Source organism: Barbus barbus (genome assembly GCF_936440315.1).
Source record: "Barbus barbus genome assembly, chromosome: 2".
Classification (NCBI taxonomy): Eukaryota; Metazoa; Chordata; class Actinopteri; order Cypriniformes; family Cyprinidae; genus Barbus; species Barbus barbus.
In genome coordinates, this window is record NC_136730.1 from 8945687 (window position 1) to 8961513 (window position 15827).

At 35.7% G+C, this 15827-nt stretch overlaps 1 protein-coding gene across 1 annotated transcript; it reads right to left on the reverse strand.

Moving 5' to 3' along the window:
- Nucleotides 1–3665: 3665 nt before the first annotated feature.
- On the reverse strand, nucleotides 3666–11982 carry LOC306887752 (CAAX prenyl protease 2-like). Its single transcript, XM_079445757.1, has 8 exons — nucleotides 11635–11982; nucleotides 10887–10989; nucleotides 9612–9695; nucleotides 9332–9410; nucleotides 8898–9065; nucleotides 7898–7969; nucleotides 7739–7801; nucleotides 3666–7052 (listed from the first exon to the last, which is right to left on the reverse strand). The coding sequence occupies exons 1-8, from the start codon at nucleotides 11796–11798 to the stop codon at nucleotides 6826–6828; spliced, it is 960 nt and encodes a 319-aa protein (XP_079301883.1). The 5' UTR covers nucleotides 11799–11982; the 3' UTR covers nucleotides 3666–6825.
- Between the last annotated feature and the right edge of the window lie 3845 nt (nucleotides 11983–15827).

Consider the following 15827-nt stretch of genomic DNA (forward strand, 5'->3'; position numbering starts at 1 on the left):
ATATTATGGTGACGCAATGCTACATTTACAAATAGTAGTCCATTGTGAAAGCATAGTACATCAAGTGCACTATTTGGGGCAATTCCATAGGCACAGGCTCTTTTGAGAACTACCTAGCAACAAAACCAATGTGCCATCACTACTCTTTTATACGCCGAAAATCTACCTGAATAAAGACAAACAAATGAAAACTTGCCAAATAAATCTATTGAAGCCAGAAAACCCTGATGTTTGTTCATCTACTCTGTCAGTTAAATGTGACCCAATTCTGATTATTTTTTTTTTTGCTTATGTTTCACAGATCGGATCTGTTCTATGACAGTGTAAACAGGAAAAAGACGCATGCATTCGGATATAGCGAGTTCTGATTCAGGCCTCATTCATATGTGGAAATAAATCGGATATGTGCCTATGCGACTAATGTAAACAGGCAGATCGGATTTTCTGAGGCATCAGAATCTGAGCTAAGGGCAAAAATAAAAAATAAAAGGGAAAAATCTCGATTTTAGTCGAATTTGAGGTTCTCTCAAAAAAAAAAAGTTAATTAAGCCCTCGTTTAGCAATCCCAATGCTCCAATTAGTAATTAAACATCTAAAAGTATCTTTAATTGTATATTTTCTGAGAGGATTACCTTTTCTCCGCTCACGCTGAATGTCATCTGAAGAGCACGCAATCTCGATAAATACACAGAATTATAGTAGGCCATTTCAATATTCACGCAAACAATAATCTGCTGTCTTAAGTGAACGCTTGAGGAACTGATGGGGAAAAAACATCTGATGTGTAACTTTATATGATTCGTGCATTACAGTTGGCCGTCTGTCTCAGTGTTATCTATCAATAGCCTATAAAAGAAAAAAGCTGGAATCACTCGTAGCACTGCTATTGTAGTTTTAAGGCTATATTTATTGTAGGCTATATGAATGCTTTTGTTTAGATGATAGTAAAATGATAAAGGTAATGCATTATTTGATTCTTTCTAGGCTATTAGTTCCTATACTGTTTTTTTTTTTTTATCTGTTCTTATTTATAATAGGAAAGATAAAATAAAAAAAAACAGCTATATTGTGATTATTAATATGGGAACTGGAGGAAAACTTTCATCTTTCTCATAATCAACCTTGCTGACTCTATCATTTTGAAGGTCTTTTAATGGAGAATGTGAACAGAATGTGTAATTTGCTAGACTCGTTTTGTCAGCATAGGTCACATTATTCTCGGGAGGAAGCATGTGGAGGCAAGTAGGGCTCGCTGCAGTCCACAACATCCAGGGGGCGTGGTTGGATCCACATCTAGGGGGTGGAGATGGGGTGGGTTTAGGGATCAGGGGGTGGATATGGGTAGGTTTAGGTATAGGCAGATGGGAGGAGTTGGATCTGGATCCAACCACGCCCCCTGGATCTTGGCGCTAAATGACAACAACGCATGCGGGATGTTTCAGATGGTATGGCAAGTGTAAACACATGAATCGGATATGGGTCACAACTGAAAGAACGTGTAAAGTAAAAGTAAAGTCGTGACGTATTGTCAAGTATGGTGACCCATACTCGAAATTGGTGCTCTGCGTTTAACCCATCCAAGTGCACACACACAGCAGTGAGTAGTGAACAAATGCACACACACACACACACACACACCGTGAACACACACCCGGAGCAGTGGGCAGCCATGCTGCGGCGCCCGGGGAGCAATTGGGGGTTCGGTGCCTTGCTCAAGGGCACCTCAGTCGTGGTATTGAGGGTGGAGAGAGCGCTGGACATTCACTCCCCCCACCTACAATCCCTGCCGGCCGGGGACTCGAACCCGCAACCTTTCGATTACAAGTCCGACTCTCTAACCATTAGGCCACGACTTCCCCCAAACGGACAGCCAAAAAAACGGACAGCCAAAAAAAAATCGGATATAGGCAACAAATCGGAATTGAGCATCAAGACCTGCAGTGTAAACGAGGCCCAAATTAATCATTACCAGTTCCTTCCCTGCAGGGCACCTGCAGAGTTTTCTTCCCCCAACAGGTAGATATTAATAACAAACATTGCTTTCTTCAGTTCATTTGCTTGCATTGATATTTCATGTCAACAATGTGTTCTCACGGGGTTAAATCAAGCATGGAAAAAAGCACTCACTTTCATTTGGATTTAATGAAGATTTGACTAAGAGAAGCTTTTATGAGAATTCATGCAATAGATGGAGTTTTAATTTTAGTTCATGCAGTTTTCACAGCTCTCCATTCAAAAGCGTATAGACCAAGCTTTCGAAAAAGACAGATACTCAAAAGAGACTGACAAAGACACAGCAAAGCATAGAATAGTGCTTTGACATACATAACAGTGAAGCCATTGAAAAAACCTCCTGCTATCATTTCAATGTCATTAAGAAATATGATACATATTGCTCAAAAAGTTTTGGGGCAGTTTATTAAGAAATTGATACTTTCATTCAGCAATGAATTGCATTAAATTGATCAAAAGAAACAATACGGCCTTTTATTACATTGCAAAAAAATATTTTAAAACTTTCTATTGACTGAAAAGAATCCAGACAAAATGTTTCATGATTTCTACAAAATAAATAAAAAAACTAAAAGCAGAACAAATGTTTTAAACACTTTAATAAAATGCAATTCATCATCCTATTATAATGAGTTCTGAAGGACTCTGAAGACTGGAGTAATGCTGAAAATTCAGCTGTCGTCATCACAGGAATAAATTAAGATATATTACAATAGAAACATTACTTTTAAAATTTTAATATTACTGTTTTTACTGTATTTTTGTCATCAAATAAATGCATCTCTGGTGAGCATAAGAGACATTAAATTATACTCTTACCAACCCCATTTTCAGATGTTGAGTAAGCCTGTATGAAGCAAATTACTCATCACAGATGAGGCAAAATTATTTAGTGTTAACAGTTCTCCATACACCCACTTGTGAATGATTCTATGCATCCAACCTTCAAAACATCACACATTCAAACAAATCTAAAAGAGGGAGGCAAATAGATACATGCCTTGACATCTCTCCTGTGGCTGAACAAGAGACCCCAATAGTACTGTCAGTCTCCGAATGTTTTGGCCCAGTTGTGTCAATGCTTAAAAAATAGCTGTCACTTGTACTGAAATTAATGATAATAAGTATAGGGGTGGAACAGGAAAGAATTTCTAATACAAACATATCATATATGTGCCTAAATGAAAATTGTTATTATAACATCTCTCCCTGGTGGTCAAACACTGGTAACACAATTTTGAACAAAAGGAAAAGAAAAAAAAATTGAGCTTAAATTACATTTTGTAGACACAAATTCAGTTTCTACATATCAAATCTATTTCTGAGCCTCCATTATTAAAATATGACTTAAAGCTGAAGTGACTTCTACAATGTCAAAAAACTTTCTGGCATCCAAGTTTAACAAGCAAATCAACAAAAGTCATTCAGGGTCGATTTCCCCTGAAAATGTGCACACACTAGTACTTTAAAAACACTGCGTTTGCCTGAGTCATCCATCAACCTTTGGCTCAACCAACCAGTTACAAGCAGGACAGCCTGTTTGTCCAAAGAACTGCAGAAGTGTTTGAGAAACCGATCTGCCTCCTGGTGCAGAAATTATTCACATCACCTTCTGAAAAGATATAGAAATAAAACAGAACACAACTGCAAGTGAGGTGTTTAAAAACCTTTAATTTATTTACAAACGGCAGAGTTTTGCAGAGTGGATTGAAAGACCCTCAGAAAGATTGTCATAAAACATTTTTCCATCAGTGAATTACAGAAAATTGCATTGCATGTAAGTCAAAAACAACTAGCATGCATTATTCTCTGAGTCACCAAAATAGATTTGATTACAAAATATAGCTCTCAGTATAAACATCAGACTTGTTTGTAATGAACAACCAGTCTATACAATTCATCTATGAAGAGATTCTCAAATACTTTACATTTTTAAGATGATGTTTCAATGAGCAAAAACATCGCTCAGCTACTTTTAACATTTGGAAAAATAGATTTGAATGTCCATTGCTCCTCCTTACTTTAAACATGACGTTTAAAGCATCTAAAACGCAAGCCCTGGTGCAAATGTTTTTCTTGCAAACAACCAGATAAAAGAAAGAACACCGTGAACTCAAACAGGGGATGAAAGACACGTCTAAGGAAAAAAACAGAAGTCGAAACTCTCTTGTAAAATTAAATGAATGCAGTGACTTCCCAGATTAAGAAAGTGAGGATAAGAGTACTGGACTGTGACAACTAACAAGCTCCTGACACATATTCACTACAAACATTCTCCTACTAAAAGTTACACCAGTCATCAATTACAGCACTGACAGGAAGCCTGTCCTCGCCAGAGCACCCGTGCATTCAGCTTTGCCTAACAATCACAATTCAACATGGCATCCAATCCAAAAATCCCATAGTGCAGCTCAAATCTAGAACAACCAGTGAATTTCCAAAGATGCACCAAAACAAAAAAAAAACAAAAAAAAAAAAAGTTTACCTTCTTCTACAGGTTCTTTGCGTATCAGTGTATAATTTAATTAAATGATCTAATAAAAGGATTAAATATGCAAAGCAATACGGATAAAGTTTCTTAATAAACACAAGGAGGTGACTGCTTAATCAAGACAGCAATGAAAAGACACAAACACAGAACAATGGTCCTCTGGCACCCTCTGTTGACCGCAACCACAAAGCAACTAAACTAAAGCAGCATTCCGTGTAGCCAGTCACAGTTTAAAAACAGTGCTTACATACAGCATCCTCCTTGTGTAAACGTGTCAGTACAGTCATATACACTATGGCACACTTGAAACACAATTTTTTGAACACTAGAGACAAGTAAACCAGATCACTGTCGTAATTTAGACAAGTTGCGATAAATTCCCACTATAACTTTGGCTGTTCAAAGTGATGTTATAGATATCACCGTTTTCTTTGTAGCAAGCCAAATAAGAAATTATTTTGGGAACTATTAAAAGAAACACCCAAAACAAACCTCTGGCACTAGATGGAAATCCCTGATTTGATCCTGTTTGTGAGACTATTGCTTAAAAGGTTTACTTTGCATGGTCTCTCACAACACAGAAAAGCCTACAAATGACCCTATGATACACACATAATAAATGTGAGGGCAAGCCATGCCAATATATTAATCAACAACTTACAAGCAATAAAGTAAATGATAGTTCTCTATATACTCTCTATACACTCTGCTTTCTCAATTAATGAGAACTGAAACCAAATACAACAATATAACTTTAAAAGCCACACTTGCTAAAGGAACAGTTCACACAAAATGTAAAAAAATTACTTGCGCTCATTTCTATCTTTCTATGCATTTTTGGATGAGCATAATATATGCATATTCAAATCACACAAATGAGTGGAATACAGCACTTAAGTCATATGAACTACAATACGTTTTAGAATTTAGCTTCCGTTCAACATTCATTATATGGAAAAGAGCAGCATGAACATTCTACCTAATATCTCCTTTTGTGGTTTTTAGAAGTAATGACACAAGGGTGGGTAAATGATCATTTTGGGTCATAGAAGCTGTTATGAGTTGTATTTGGTGTGTTTCTATATTAATCATCATTCAAACATCCATATGTCACCAGTGTAGCAGCATGCAGATCAGTGGTATGAGTTTTCACTAACACTCCTGGTGAAGCAACCCGCATAAAATTCATGAGGCCGTTACTATGTCATTTTTAATATATAAACGGTTTATAAAAAGCTTCGCATTTAGATTTAGAACAAAGTGTAATTCTGATATAGGTAGTTTCAATGTTGTTGAACGTGGTTTATGACTACAAGACGGTAGTCATAAAAAGAAAGTGTTGGAATTTCCACCATTACTAAAGCAGAAGTCTAGAATTTAACTCATCTTCCAGTGCTACCATACTACATTCACAAGATTCCTATGCTGATGTAAAAAAGAATGTCTTTAGCTCTGCATTAAATTGGTCAAAATCTATTAATGAATATCCACTATACAATATAAACAGTAATTGGTATTTCCTCATTTTTTTCTAATTAGCAAATGGCCAAGGCAGGACTGATCAATGCTTTAAAAAGACCTCATATTTGAAATGCATGAGGCCGCAATTCTGTTTAGACCTACACAGAAAGCTGTGTGTTCAGGCCAGGGCAATTAAACCTCTGTTACACACTCACTAAATTTTGTTAACTCTTATAGGTCTGGGTCTATTGCTCCAAAAGCGTACCTAAAGACATTTATTTAAATTTAAGCCTACTGACTTGAGTGACATGATATTTAGACATGATATTTTAAAGTCAAGAGTAAAACAAAATAAATCTGTAAAAATGAATATTGTCTTCAAGTAAGGGCACCAGACCAAACAAGGTACGGTGTATGTGAACAAGATTCTAATATCACAACACAAAAATAAGGAATCTAGCATTTTAGCAATGTACGTTTCAGCATACAAATCCTCCTAGGAAACCCGTAATAGTATCTGATCATTATCCCCAGCACCAATCTCATGATAAACACACTGAAATATTGTCATATAAACATGCAGACACATATAACTTGTCTTCATCAAACGTAGGCCTGTAGCTGAAGTCACTTGATAATGCAACATCGGCTGAATGGTGAAAAGAATGGCCAGTGCAACCTGAGGATGTTTTGCATCCACAGAGTTCTTCCACGCACAACCTCACAGAGGCTGTGAATTTTCATACCTGTTCTCCAGCAGTCCCTCGCTCTCCTGGTGAAACCAGCAGCAAAACAGCCATTCCTTTTCAAATGGCTGGAGAGAAGGAATGGATGAAATGCAGGATGGAGGTATGGATGGATCAGGAGCAGATGGATCCAGGCGTGGAGGTCAGGGTGCAGACAGGTGTGGGAAAACCGTAGAAGAGCGGGTCAGTCATGGGGAAGATGAGGAGGAAGAAAAGAATGACCCCCAGCATGTAGAAGGAGAGAATGGTGAGGCGGTGCGGGTGGTCCACGGCTGTGCTGAGAGCTGGAAAACCCATGTAGTTGCAGAAGGAGTGGCACAGCACAGGACCCACCAAATGACCTACAGACACAGAGATATTTGCAGTTATTTCTTTGTATGCCGTTACAGTTTGTTTGCTACAAATCTAGTTGAATCAGAACAACAATGAGCATCGTCTCAGGTCTGTCAATACAATTTCCTGGTCACATTTCACCCAAAAGACAAAAAAAAAGAAGAAAAAAATTAATTTATTTTACACAAAGAAAATGTCAAATTGTGATATTATTTTCATGACAGTTGAGCTTAACTCCTTCCCTAATTATCATTACTGTCTGCAATACAGCCTAAAAATAACTCAAAAATCCCACAGACTTACATTAAGTATAAAGCTCTTAAAACTACTTAGAACTTAACTTAACTTAATCTTCAAACCTCAAGCTTTTCAAACTACTTCAACCTTTGTAGCTATGTTTGCTTAAGAAAGGCAAAAGCACAAATACAGTACAATATAAAAAATACAATACAATTTATCTTTTAAATTGCGCATTGAAGTCATGAGCCAGTTTTTTTGTGTTTTTTGTTTTTTTGGCATTACGGAAATAGGAACTGGGAAGTCAATGTGCTCAATTGTCATGAAAATAGTCACAATACAAAAATCTTAGTGGTTACTATTAATATGTTTAAAGCAAAACTTTTTTATTTTAGCATTTTTTAGTCCTCTTGTGGAGTAGTGCATGCATCAGTAGTGTTAAAGATAATAGATGCACCTGTCCTGATGAATATAAAGGCTGTATAAGCTCCAAATACTGCAGTGTAGGAGAACTGGAACACTGAAAAATACACAAACAAACAAAGACATGAGTAATTATGTCTCACAGGCAGCACTCCTCACACTAAAGATGACAGTAAACTAATGACTCGATTACCTGCAGAGAGGAAAATCCCTGAGACAGTACCCTGTCTGAACCGCAGGAGCTCAATTACATGGTGAAAATGAGCTGCAGTCACATGCAAACAGAGAGAGAGAGCGAGAAAGAAGAAAAGGTTACCATAACGATAATGGTCTACAAAGCAATGCAAATTAAATAAACAGTCTTGTTTTTCTTGAGCAAGTCAGTGGTCAGTCATTCAAACACATTAATACAGAGGTGATATTTTCTGTCAAAGACTTGAATAGGTTGATTTTCAGCTATTTTCAGAGAACCGCATGAAATGCTTGGGTTACCAATTACCAGATATCCAGGTAGTGCCAAGTTTCAACAATAATTTCCCTGGAGAGTATCCCAAGAGTTCTTTTTCCAATCTGTTTTTAATATTTGCTATTATCGCAGTAACCTTTATTGCATTAGTTGCCATGAAATGAAAATTAAATCTATCTAGTAAATTCTTGTTATAGATCATATTGTGAATGATTCATCCATGCATGTATAAAATGTTTAATCAAAATGTCATAACTCAACCTTCCAGGAAAAGTTACGTATATGGAAGAAAATATCTATCACTACTACCATTTCATCGCAACTTTGAATTAGATTGGAAGACGGCAGAAAAACTGTTTATTCTACAAAAGTAGTGTAACACAATGGGTCTTATTCACGATCCACATGTATGCACAAATTTGTGAATGAAGTCTGCATACAAATTTTATGTGACAAAGTGTCCTTAAATACGAATAATACACAGAATTATCAGTCAATGAAACCGAATGTCTACAGTTACTTGGCAAAAATATATTCCAGATCTGCACAGGCTTGGAGACATCAGCCAAAAAAAGTAACATTAAGATGTGTATCATGAATGCAAATAGTCAACTTTGATTTCTTGTTGACTTCAAGACTTAATGTAAAAAAGCAGGATGGAGTAAAAACAAATAATTTATGCATTTACCCCAACCTGTATCAAAGCAAATGGCACGTCACCACTCACCAACACCAAAGAAGAGTGGACATGTGAAGATTGCGGTGGAGGGGCCTGCACAGGGTACTAGCATGGGAAGCATGCATGCCCGAAAAACCAACTCCTCTGTCAATGGCGCTACAACCTGGTTCCTCAGCCAGCGCATGTCACTCAGACACAGCGACCAGAAGCAAGGGTCTGTAAAGACATGACATAGACCAATCACATTTACAACAACACTGACACTGAAGCCAATCTGATTCTTTTAGAGAAACAAAAATCAATCTAGATGATTTATTTGGCATAACATGAAGATACAGATTCACCTCCCAAATTATTTGGCTAACACTTATTGTTGCCTATAATAATTTAGCATAATGACAGCTCACTAACAGATTATTTAAAACCCAAAATAGCTTTATAATTAGAGAGAGATTCACTGGAGAAATCACAAGGCTGCTCACCGACTACAACTTTCATCCCATCAATGAAACCCCAGGGGCAATCCATGGCTAACTGGATCAGAGGACCCAGAAACAGCACCTGAGAGAAAACAGAGTAATAAAATAATCAAATATAACACACAAAAACGTGCCAGATCAGATGTCCAATAGAAAGACTCTCCTACAATCTTAAGTTTCTTAGAATATTAAATTTTGATAATGTGTTGCTTTAGGTCGAAGATAAACAGTGTTTGTTTTCCATTATATAAAAAAACAAGTGCAGATTTAGTCATTCACTAACCATAGTCAATAGCAGCGGAAGAATGATAGCAGGAATAAGACCCTCCAACCGGATCCCCATAAGTGCCAGTAACGAGGGACCAGGCTATAGGAGAAATCAAACAAATTTGAGTAAGTCTGGTGTTCTCAAATCAAATAAGGTTGAACACACTGGCAAAAACAAATTGCAAAATGCTTCACAACAAAACTGTATGATGCAGTGAGATCTAGGACAACGTATCAAATAGAGCAGGGCAAACACTACGGTGGCCGAGAGAGCTCAACGCGCTGCAACTTCAGAAAACACATGCAAATAGAAAAAAAACACCAGCAAATCAAGAAAACATCATCATTTTGACAGCACATGTGCTGCAAATCCTCACAACACATGCAAATTAAGAAACGCTGCAAATGCTCACAACACATGCAAATGTCCTTTCTTTCATTAGCCTACTAAAATTTTTAAATATTATTCTTACTGACATTTTTATTTTGACCTGGTTTTAACAATTAATGAAGCATTGTGAATTTATTTTCATTAACCTTGAAATTATATTTAGTTGAGGATAAGTTAGCCATCTTATATAATAACGTTAATCGTGTAATTTGTCATTATTAATCTAATAATATCCAAAAGACAGAAATCATGCAATCAGGGTGTTAAAATAAACAACAACAACAAAAAACACTCACCTTTCAGTTCACCAACAACTCAACCAATAGCCACTGCACAATAAGCAAATCCCAGCTGGTCCTTCACTTTTTTTGGGTCCCCTTGAAACATTTCCATTGTGGTCCATGCAGCGCATTTTTGTGAGGATTTGCAGCATTTCTTAATTTGCATGTGTTGTGAGCATTTGCATTGTTTCTTAATTTGCATGTGTTGTGAGGATTTGCAGCGTTTCTTAATTTGCATGTGTTGTGAGCATTTGCAGCGTTTCTTAATTTGCATGTGTTTTGAGCATTTGCAGCGTTTCTTAATTTGCATGTGTTGTGAGCATTTGCAGCGTTTCTTAATTTGCATGTGTTGTGAGCATTTGCAGCGTTTCTTAATTTGCATGTGTTGTGAGCATTTGCATGTGTTGTGAGCATTTGCAGTGTTTCTTAATTTGCATGTGTTGTGAGGATTTGCAGCACATGTGCTGTCAAAATGATGATGATGTTTTCTTGATTTGCTGGTGTTTTTTCTATTTGCATGTGTTTTCTGAAGTTGCAGCGCGTTGAGCTCTCTCGGCCACCGTAAAAACACATACAGCAAACAACAGTAAAGACTAGACGTGTGTTGCAGTAAACTAACCTGGATGCCTGCGAAATCTTTCCATGCCCACACAAACACTGGAGACAGAGCGGATACAATCAGTACACTGGTGAAGCGCCTCTTTATCACTGCAGGATGATCCCTGTTAGTGCAAACAACCATTGTTAAATGCATTACACAGTAACAAGTGTGCATCTTGCCACCAAGTTTGTTACATAAAACAAGAAAAATATATAAACAGTGGGGGAGGGGGGAATCAGACAGGCTGACACTAGGGCTGCTACAACAAAATATGAATAATTAATACAAATTATAAAATAAATGAAAATTAAATCCACAATATTTCATCCTGTTTACTTTTTAGGATTTAATTAATTATTAGTTTATCACCTTACTAATATTTTTTGCACTTCGTGTTGCTGATGTCAAAGAATGGAAACATTTTGTGCTGAAAAATAGTTCCAAACGTACCATCTGATCAATATTTTTAACGTTCGATTTGAGAAGCATTTTAAAACATTCGATTCGAATTTCGAATAGTATTTTTTTTAAATATTCCATATAACGTTACTAGACGTTCGTCTCAAGCTGCATTAGAACATTCGACTCAAACGATAATTTTAACATTTTTAAAACAATACATTTGGTTCAGCATTCGCTTGAAACAATGTTTTTTCGAACATTAGAATTAAACAACATGCTGTAAGCTTCGAATCTGTCGTTACAACGCTGTATAGGTTGGGAGCTCACTAGGTTTTGTGACACAGCCAGAAACTATGAAAAATACCTTGGTAAATCGCTTTTCCAAACGTATAAACTTCCAACATAGGAGCACGCAAGCAGTAGACAGGAGAGAATTGACACCCAGCAAAGTCCATCAGGAACAGACGCCACATTAGCATAGAGTTGACCTGAATGAAAACTTGCCATCAAATCATCGTCGTCGTTCATGGCGAGACCGACAGGGGCTAAAAACCACTAGACGCGCTAAAACAAAAACTGCAGGTGTTGGTGACACATTAAACACCGCACACAGGTACTTTTGTTTTGTCCTAGATAAGTGTGTATGTCCACAATGGAGGTACTCTGAAGAAGCTGAGAGGAGGCTGTTTTGGCGCCACAGAATGACGCCATCAAAGTGAGACGGTCCTGACACCGGCCCATATTTCCATTCATAACTCACGACAGCTGCTGCTGATGCACTGGATGTTGAATGGGGAGAAGAAAAATGACGGTCAATGCATTGCAGGACTGGATGGTAGAGAAGCGTGTGGTTGCTGATAGCTTCATTCTAACCTTGCAAGATGTAATGTACGGAATAACCAAAGAGTGCTCTGTTTTGTATGACTTGATTAATAATATCATGTATTGTTAGCAAAATATTTTATACATAAATGGCGATATTTTAAATCTCCTCCCTTGTTAATTGTGTTTAAAATGATCTAAAATACTTTTCAGATTCCCTTGGTCAAATTAAAAATCCAAAGGCAGTAAAACTGTTTAATTTGTTTGTATTATATAATTTGTTGTAAGTATATTTTCTTTATATTTTTATTATTATAATTTCTTTTCGTTCTTGTTTTTTTTCTTATTTTTATATTTTATTATGTTTTTTGGAATATTTGGAATTAATATGGTTCTATTATGTTGAGCATTCCATGACAGATTATTTTTTGTATACTAATTAAGGCCATTTTGTTGTACTAAGATTTTGTACTCAATAAAAAAAAAATGATGGTCAATTTATGAAACACATAATGGCCCATTGAGACGCTCTAACCATTACAATATGGTTGCATCTATGTATACAATAAGTTCTCCCCACTGTGTAATAAACTGTATTGATAGCCTATTTATTTAAACATATCCAACCCCATTTCTTATTTCCAATTCCTTGCAAAATTGTTTAGATAGACAGACAGACAGATAGATTGATAGATAGACAGACAGATAGATAGAAGATAGACAGACAGATAGATAGAAGATAGATTGATAGATAGACAGATAGGTTTGTATTCCTATGTGAACGTTTTATTTTGTAAAATGTCTCACAAATATGGTTAATAATTTTGATTAGGCTATATATACTGTAACTATCTATCTATCATTGACTGGACAATCATGGACACATTCATGCAATACATATTTATATATCTGAACCATTGCACATGACACTTCATAAGTCACTTTAACGTTTCATAAGTCACTTTTGCATTGCCACTTTAAAATTTTTATATATATATATATATATATATATATATATTTTTTTTTTTTTTTTTTTTTTTTTATTATGCCCTTATTTGTACAGTTTATTTACTAGTTAAATTTATTTTCTTTTGTATTTCTTCTTATTAATATTTTTTAAGGTCACTGGCTGCCGTACAAGCATTTCACTGCATATCGTACTGTGTAAGACTGTGTATGTGACAAATAAAATTTGAATTTGAATTTATCTATCGATCTATCTATCTATCTATCTATCTATCTATCTATCTATCTATCTATCTATCTATCTATCTATCTATCTATCTGTCTATCTGTCTGAAATCATTGCATTTGGAAACAAAGATGAAGTTCTGAAGGTGAATGCATACCTTGACTCTAGGGGTCAAACAACTAAAAATCAAGTCAGAAATCTTGGGGTGATTCTGGAGACAGACCTTAGTTTCAGTAGTCATGTCAAAGCAGTAACTAAATCAGCATACTATCATCTCAAAAATATTGCAAGAATTAGATGTTTTGTTTCCAATCAAGACTTGGAGAAACTTGTTCATGCCTTTATCACCAGCAGGGTGGATTACTGTAATGGTCTCCTCACCGGCCTTCCCAAGAAGACCATTAGACAACTGCAGCTCATCCAGAACGCTGCTGCCAGGATTCTGACTAGAACCAGAAAATCTGAGCATATCACACCAGTCCTCAGGTCCTTACACTGGCTTCCAGTTACATTTAGGATTGATTTTAAAGTACTTTTACTCGTTTATAAGTCACTCAATGGCCTAGGACCTAAATATATTGCTGATATGCTCACTGAATATAAACCGAACAGACCACTCAGATCATTAGGATCGAGTCAGTTAGAAATACCAAGGGTTCACACAAAACAAGGGGAGTCTGCTTTTAGCTATTATGCTGCCCGCAGTTGGAACCAGCTTCCAGAAGAGATCAGATGTGCTAAAACATTAGCCACATTTAAATCAAGACTCAAACCTCATCTGTTTAACTGTGCATTTGTTGAATGAGCACTGTGCTATATGTCCGAACTGACTGCAATAATTTTTATGTACAATCATTTTCTTTAAATTTATTTTAAATAATTTTCTATATAATTTTAAAATTCCTTGTTTTTATTATTTTTATTTATTGATTTTAATGTCTATTTCACTTTCTTTTATGTAAAGCACTTTGAATTACCACTGTGTATGAAATGTGCTATATAAATAAACTTGCCTTGCCTTGCCTTGTCTGCATTTCTGTTTATCTATCTATCTATCTATCTATCTATCTATCTATCTATCTATCTATCTATCTATCTATCTATCTATCTATCTATCTATCTATCTATCTATCTATCTATCTATCTATCTATCTATCTATCTATCTATCTATCTATCTATCTATCATCTATCTGTCTGTCTATCTGTCCATCTATCTATCTATCTATCTATCTATCTATCTATCTATCTATCTGTCTGTCTGTCTGTCTGCATTTCTGTTTATCTATCTATCTATCTATCTATCTATCTATCTATCTATCTATCTATCTATCTATCTATCTATCTATCTATCTATCTATCTATCTATCTATCTATCTATCTATCATCTATCTGTCTGTCTATCTGTCCATCTATCTATCTATCTATCTATCTATCTATCTATCTATCTATCTGTCTGTCTGTCTGTCTGCATTTCTGTTTATCTATCTATCTATCTATCTATCTATCTATCTATCTATCTATCTATCTATCTATCTATCTATCATCTATCTATCTATCTATCTATCTATCTATCTATCTATCTATCTATCTATCTATCTATCTATCTATCTGTCTGTCTATCTATCATCTATCTGTCCATCTATCTGTCTGTCTGTCTGTCTGTCTGTCTGTCTGTCTGTCTGTCTATCTATCTATCTATCTATCTATCTATCTATCTATCTATCTATCTATCTATCATCTATCTGTCTGTCTATCTGTCCATCTATCTATCTGTCTGTCTGTCTGTCTGCATTTCTATCTATCTATCTATCTATCTATCTATCTATCTATCTATCTATCTATCTATCTATCTATCTATCTATCTATCTATCTATCTATATCATCTATCTATCTGTCTGTCTGTCTGCATTTCTGTTTATCTATCTATCTATCTATCTATCTATATATCTATCTATCTGACTGTCTGTCTGTCTATCTATCTATCTATCATCTGTCTGTCTGTCTGTCTGTCTGTCTGTCTGTCTGTCTATCTATCTATCTATCTATCTATCTATCTATCTATCTATCTATCTATCTGTCTGTCTGTCTATCTATCTATCTATCTATCTATCTGTCTGTCTGTCTGTCTATCTATCTATCATCTATCTGTCCATCTGTCTGTCTGTCTGTCTGTCTGTCTATCTATCTATCTATCTATCTATCTATCTATCTATCTATCTATCTATCTATCTATCTATCTATCTATCTATCTATCTATCTATCTGTCTGTCTGTCTGTCTGTCTGTCTATCTATCTATCTATCTATCTATCTATCTATCTATCGCATATCCATTGAACTGCCTATTGCAGGCTTTTCATCTTAATTATTAATTAAAACAATTGTTATACAGCACAAAATAATTTATGAAAAACTCTAAACTGTAACACACATATCATCACACTGTTAACGTTTTTTTTTTGTATAGCTATTGATGATGATGATGATGAAAATAATTTTCGAATTGGACAGAATTATTTGAGATGTTTTGAACTAGGTGTTTGA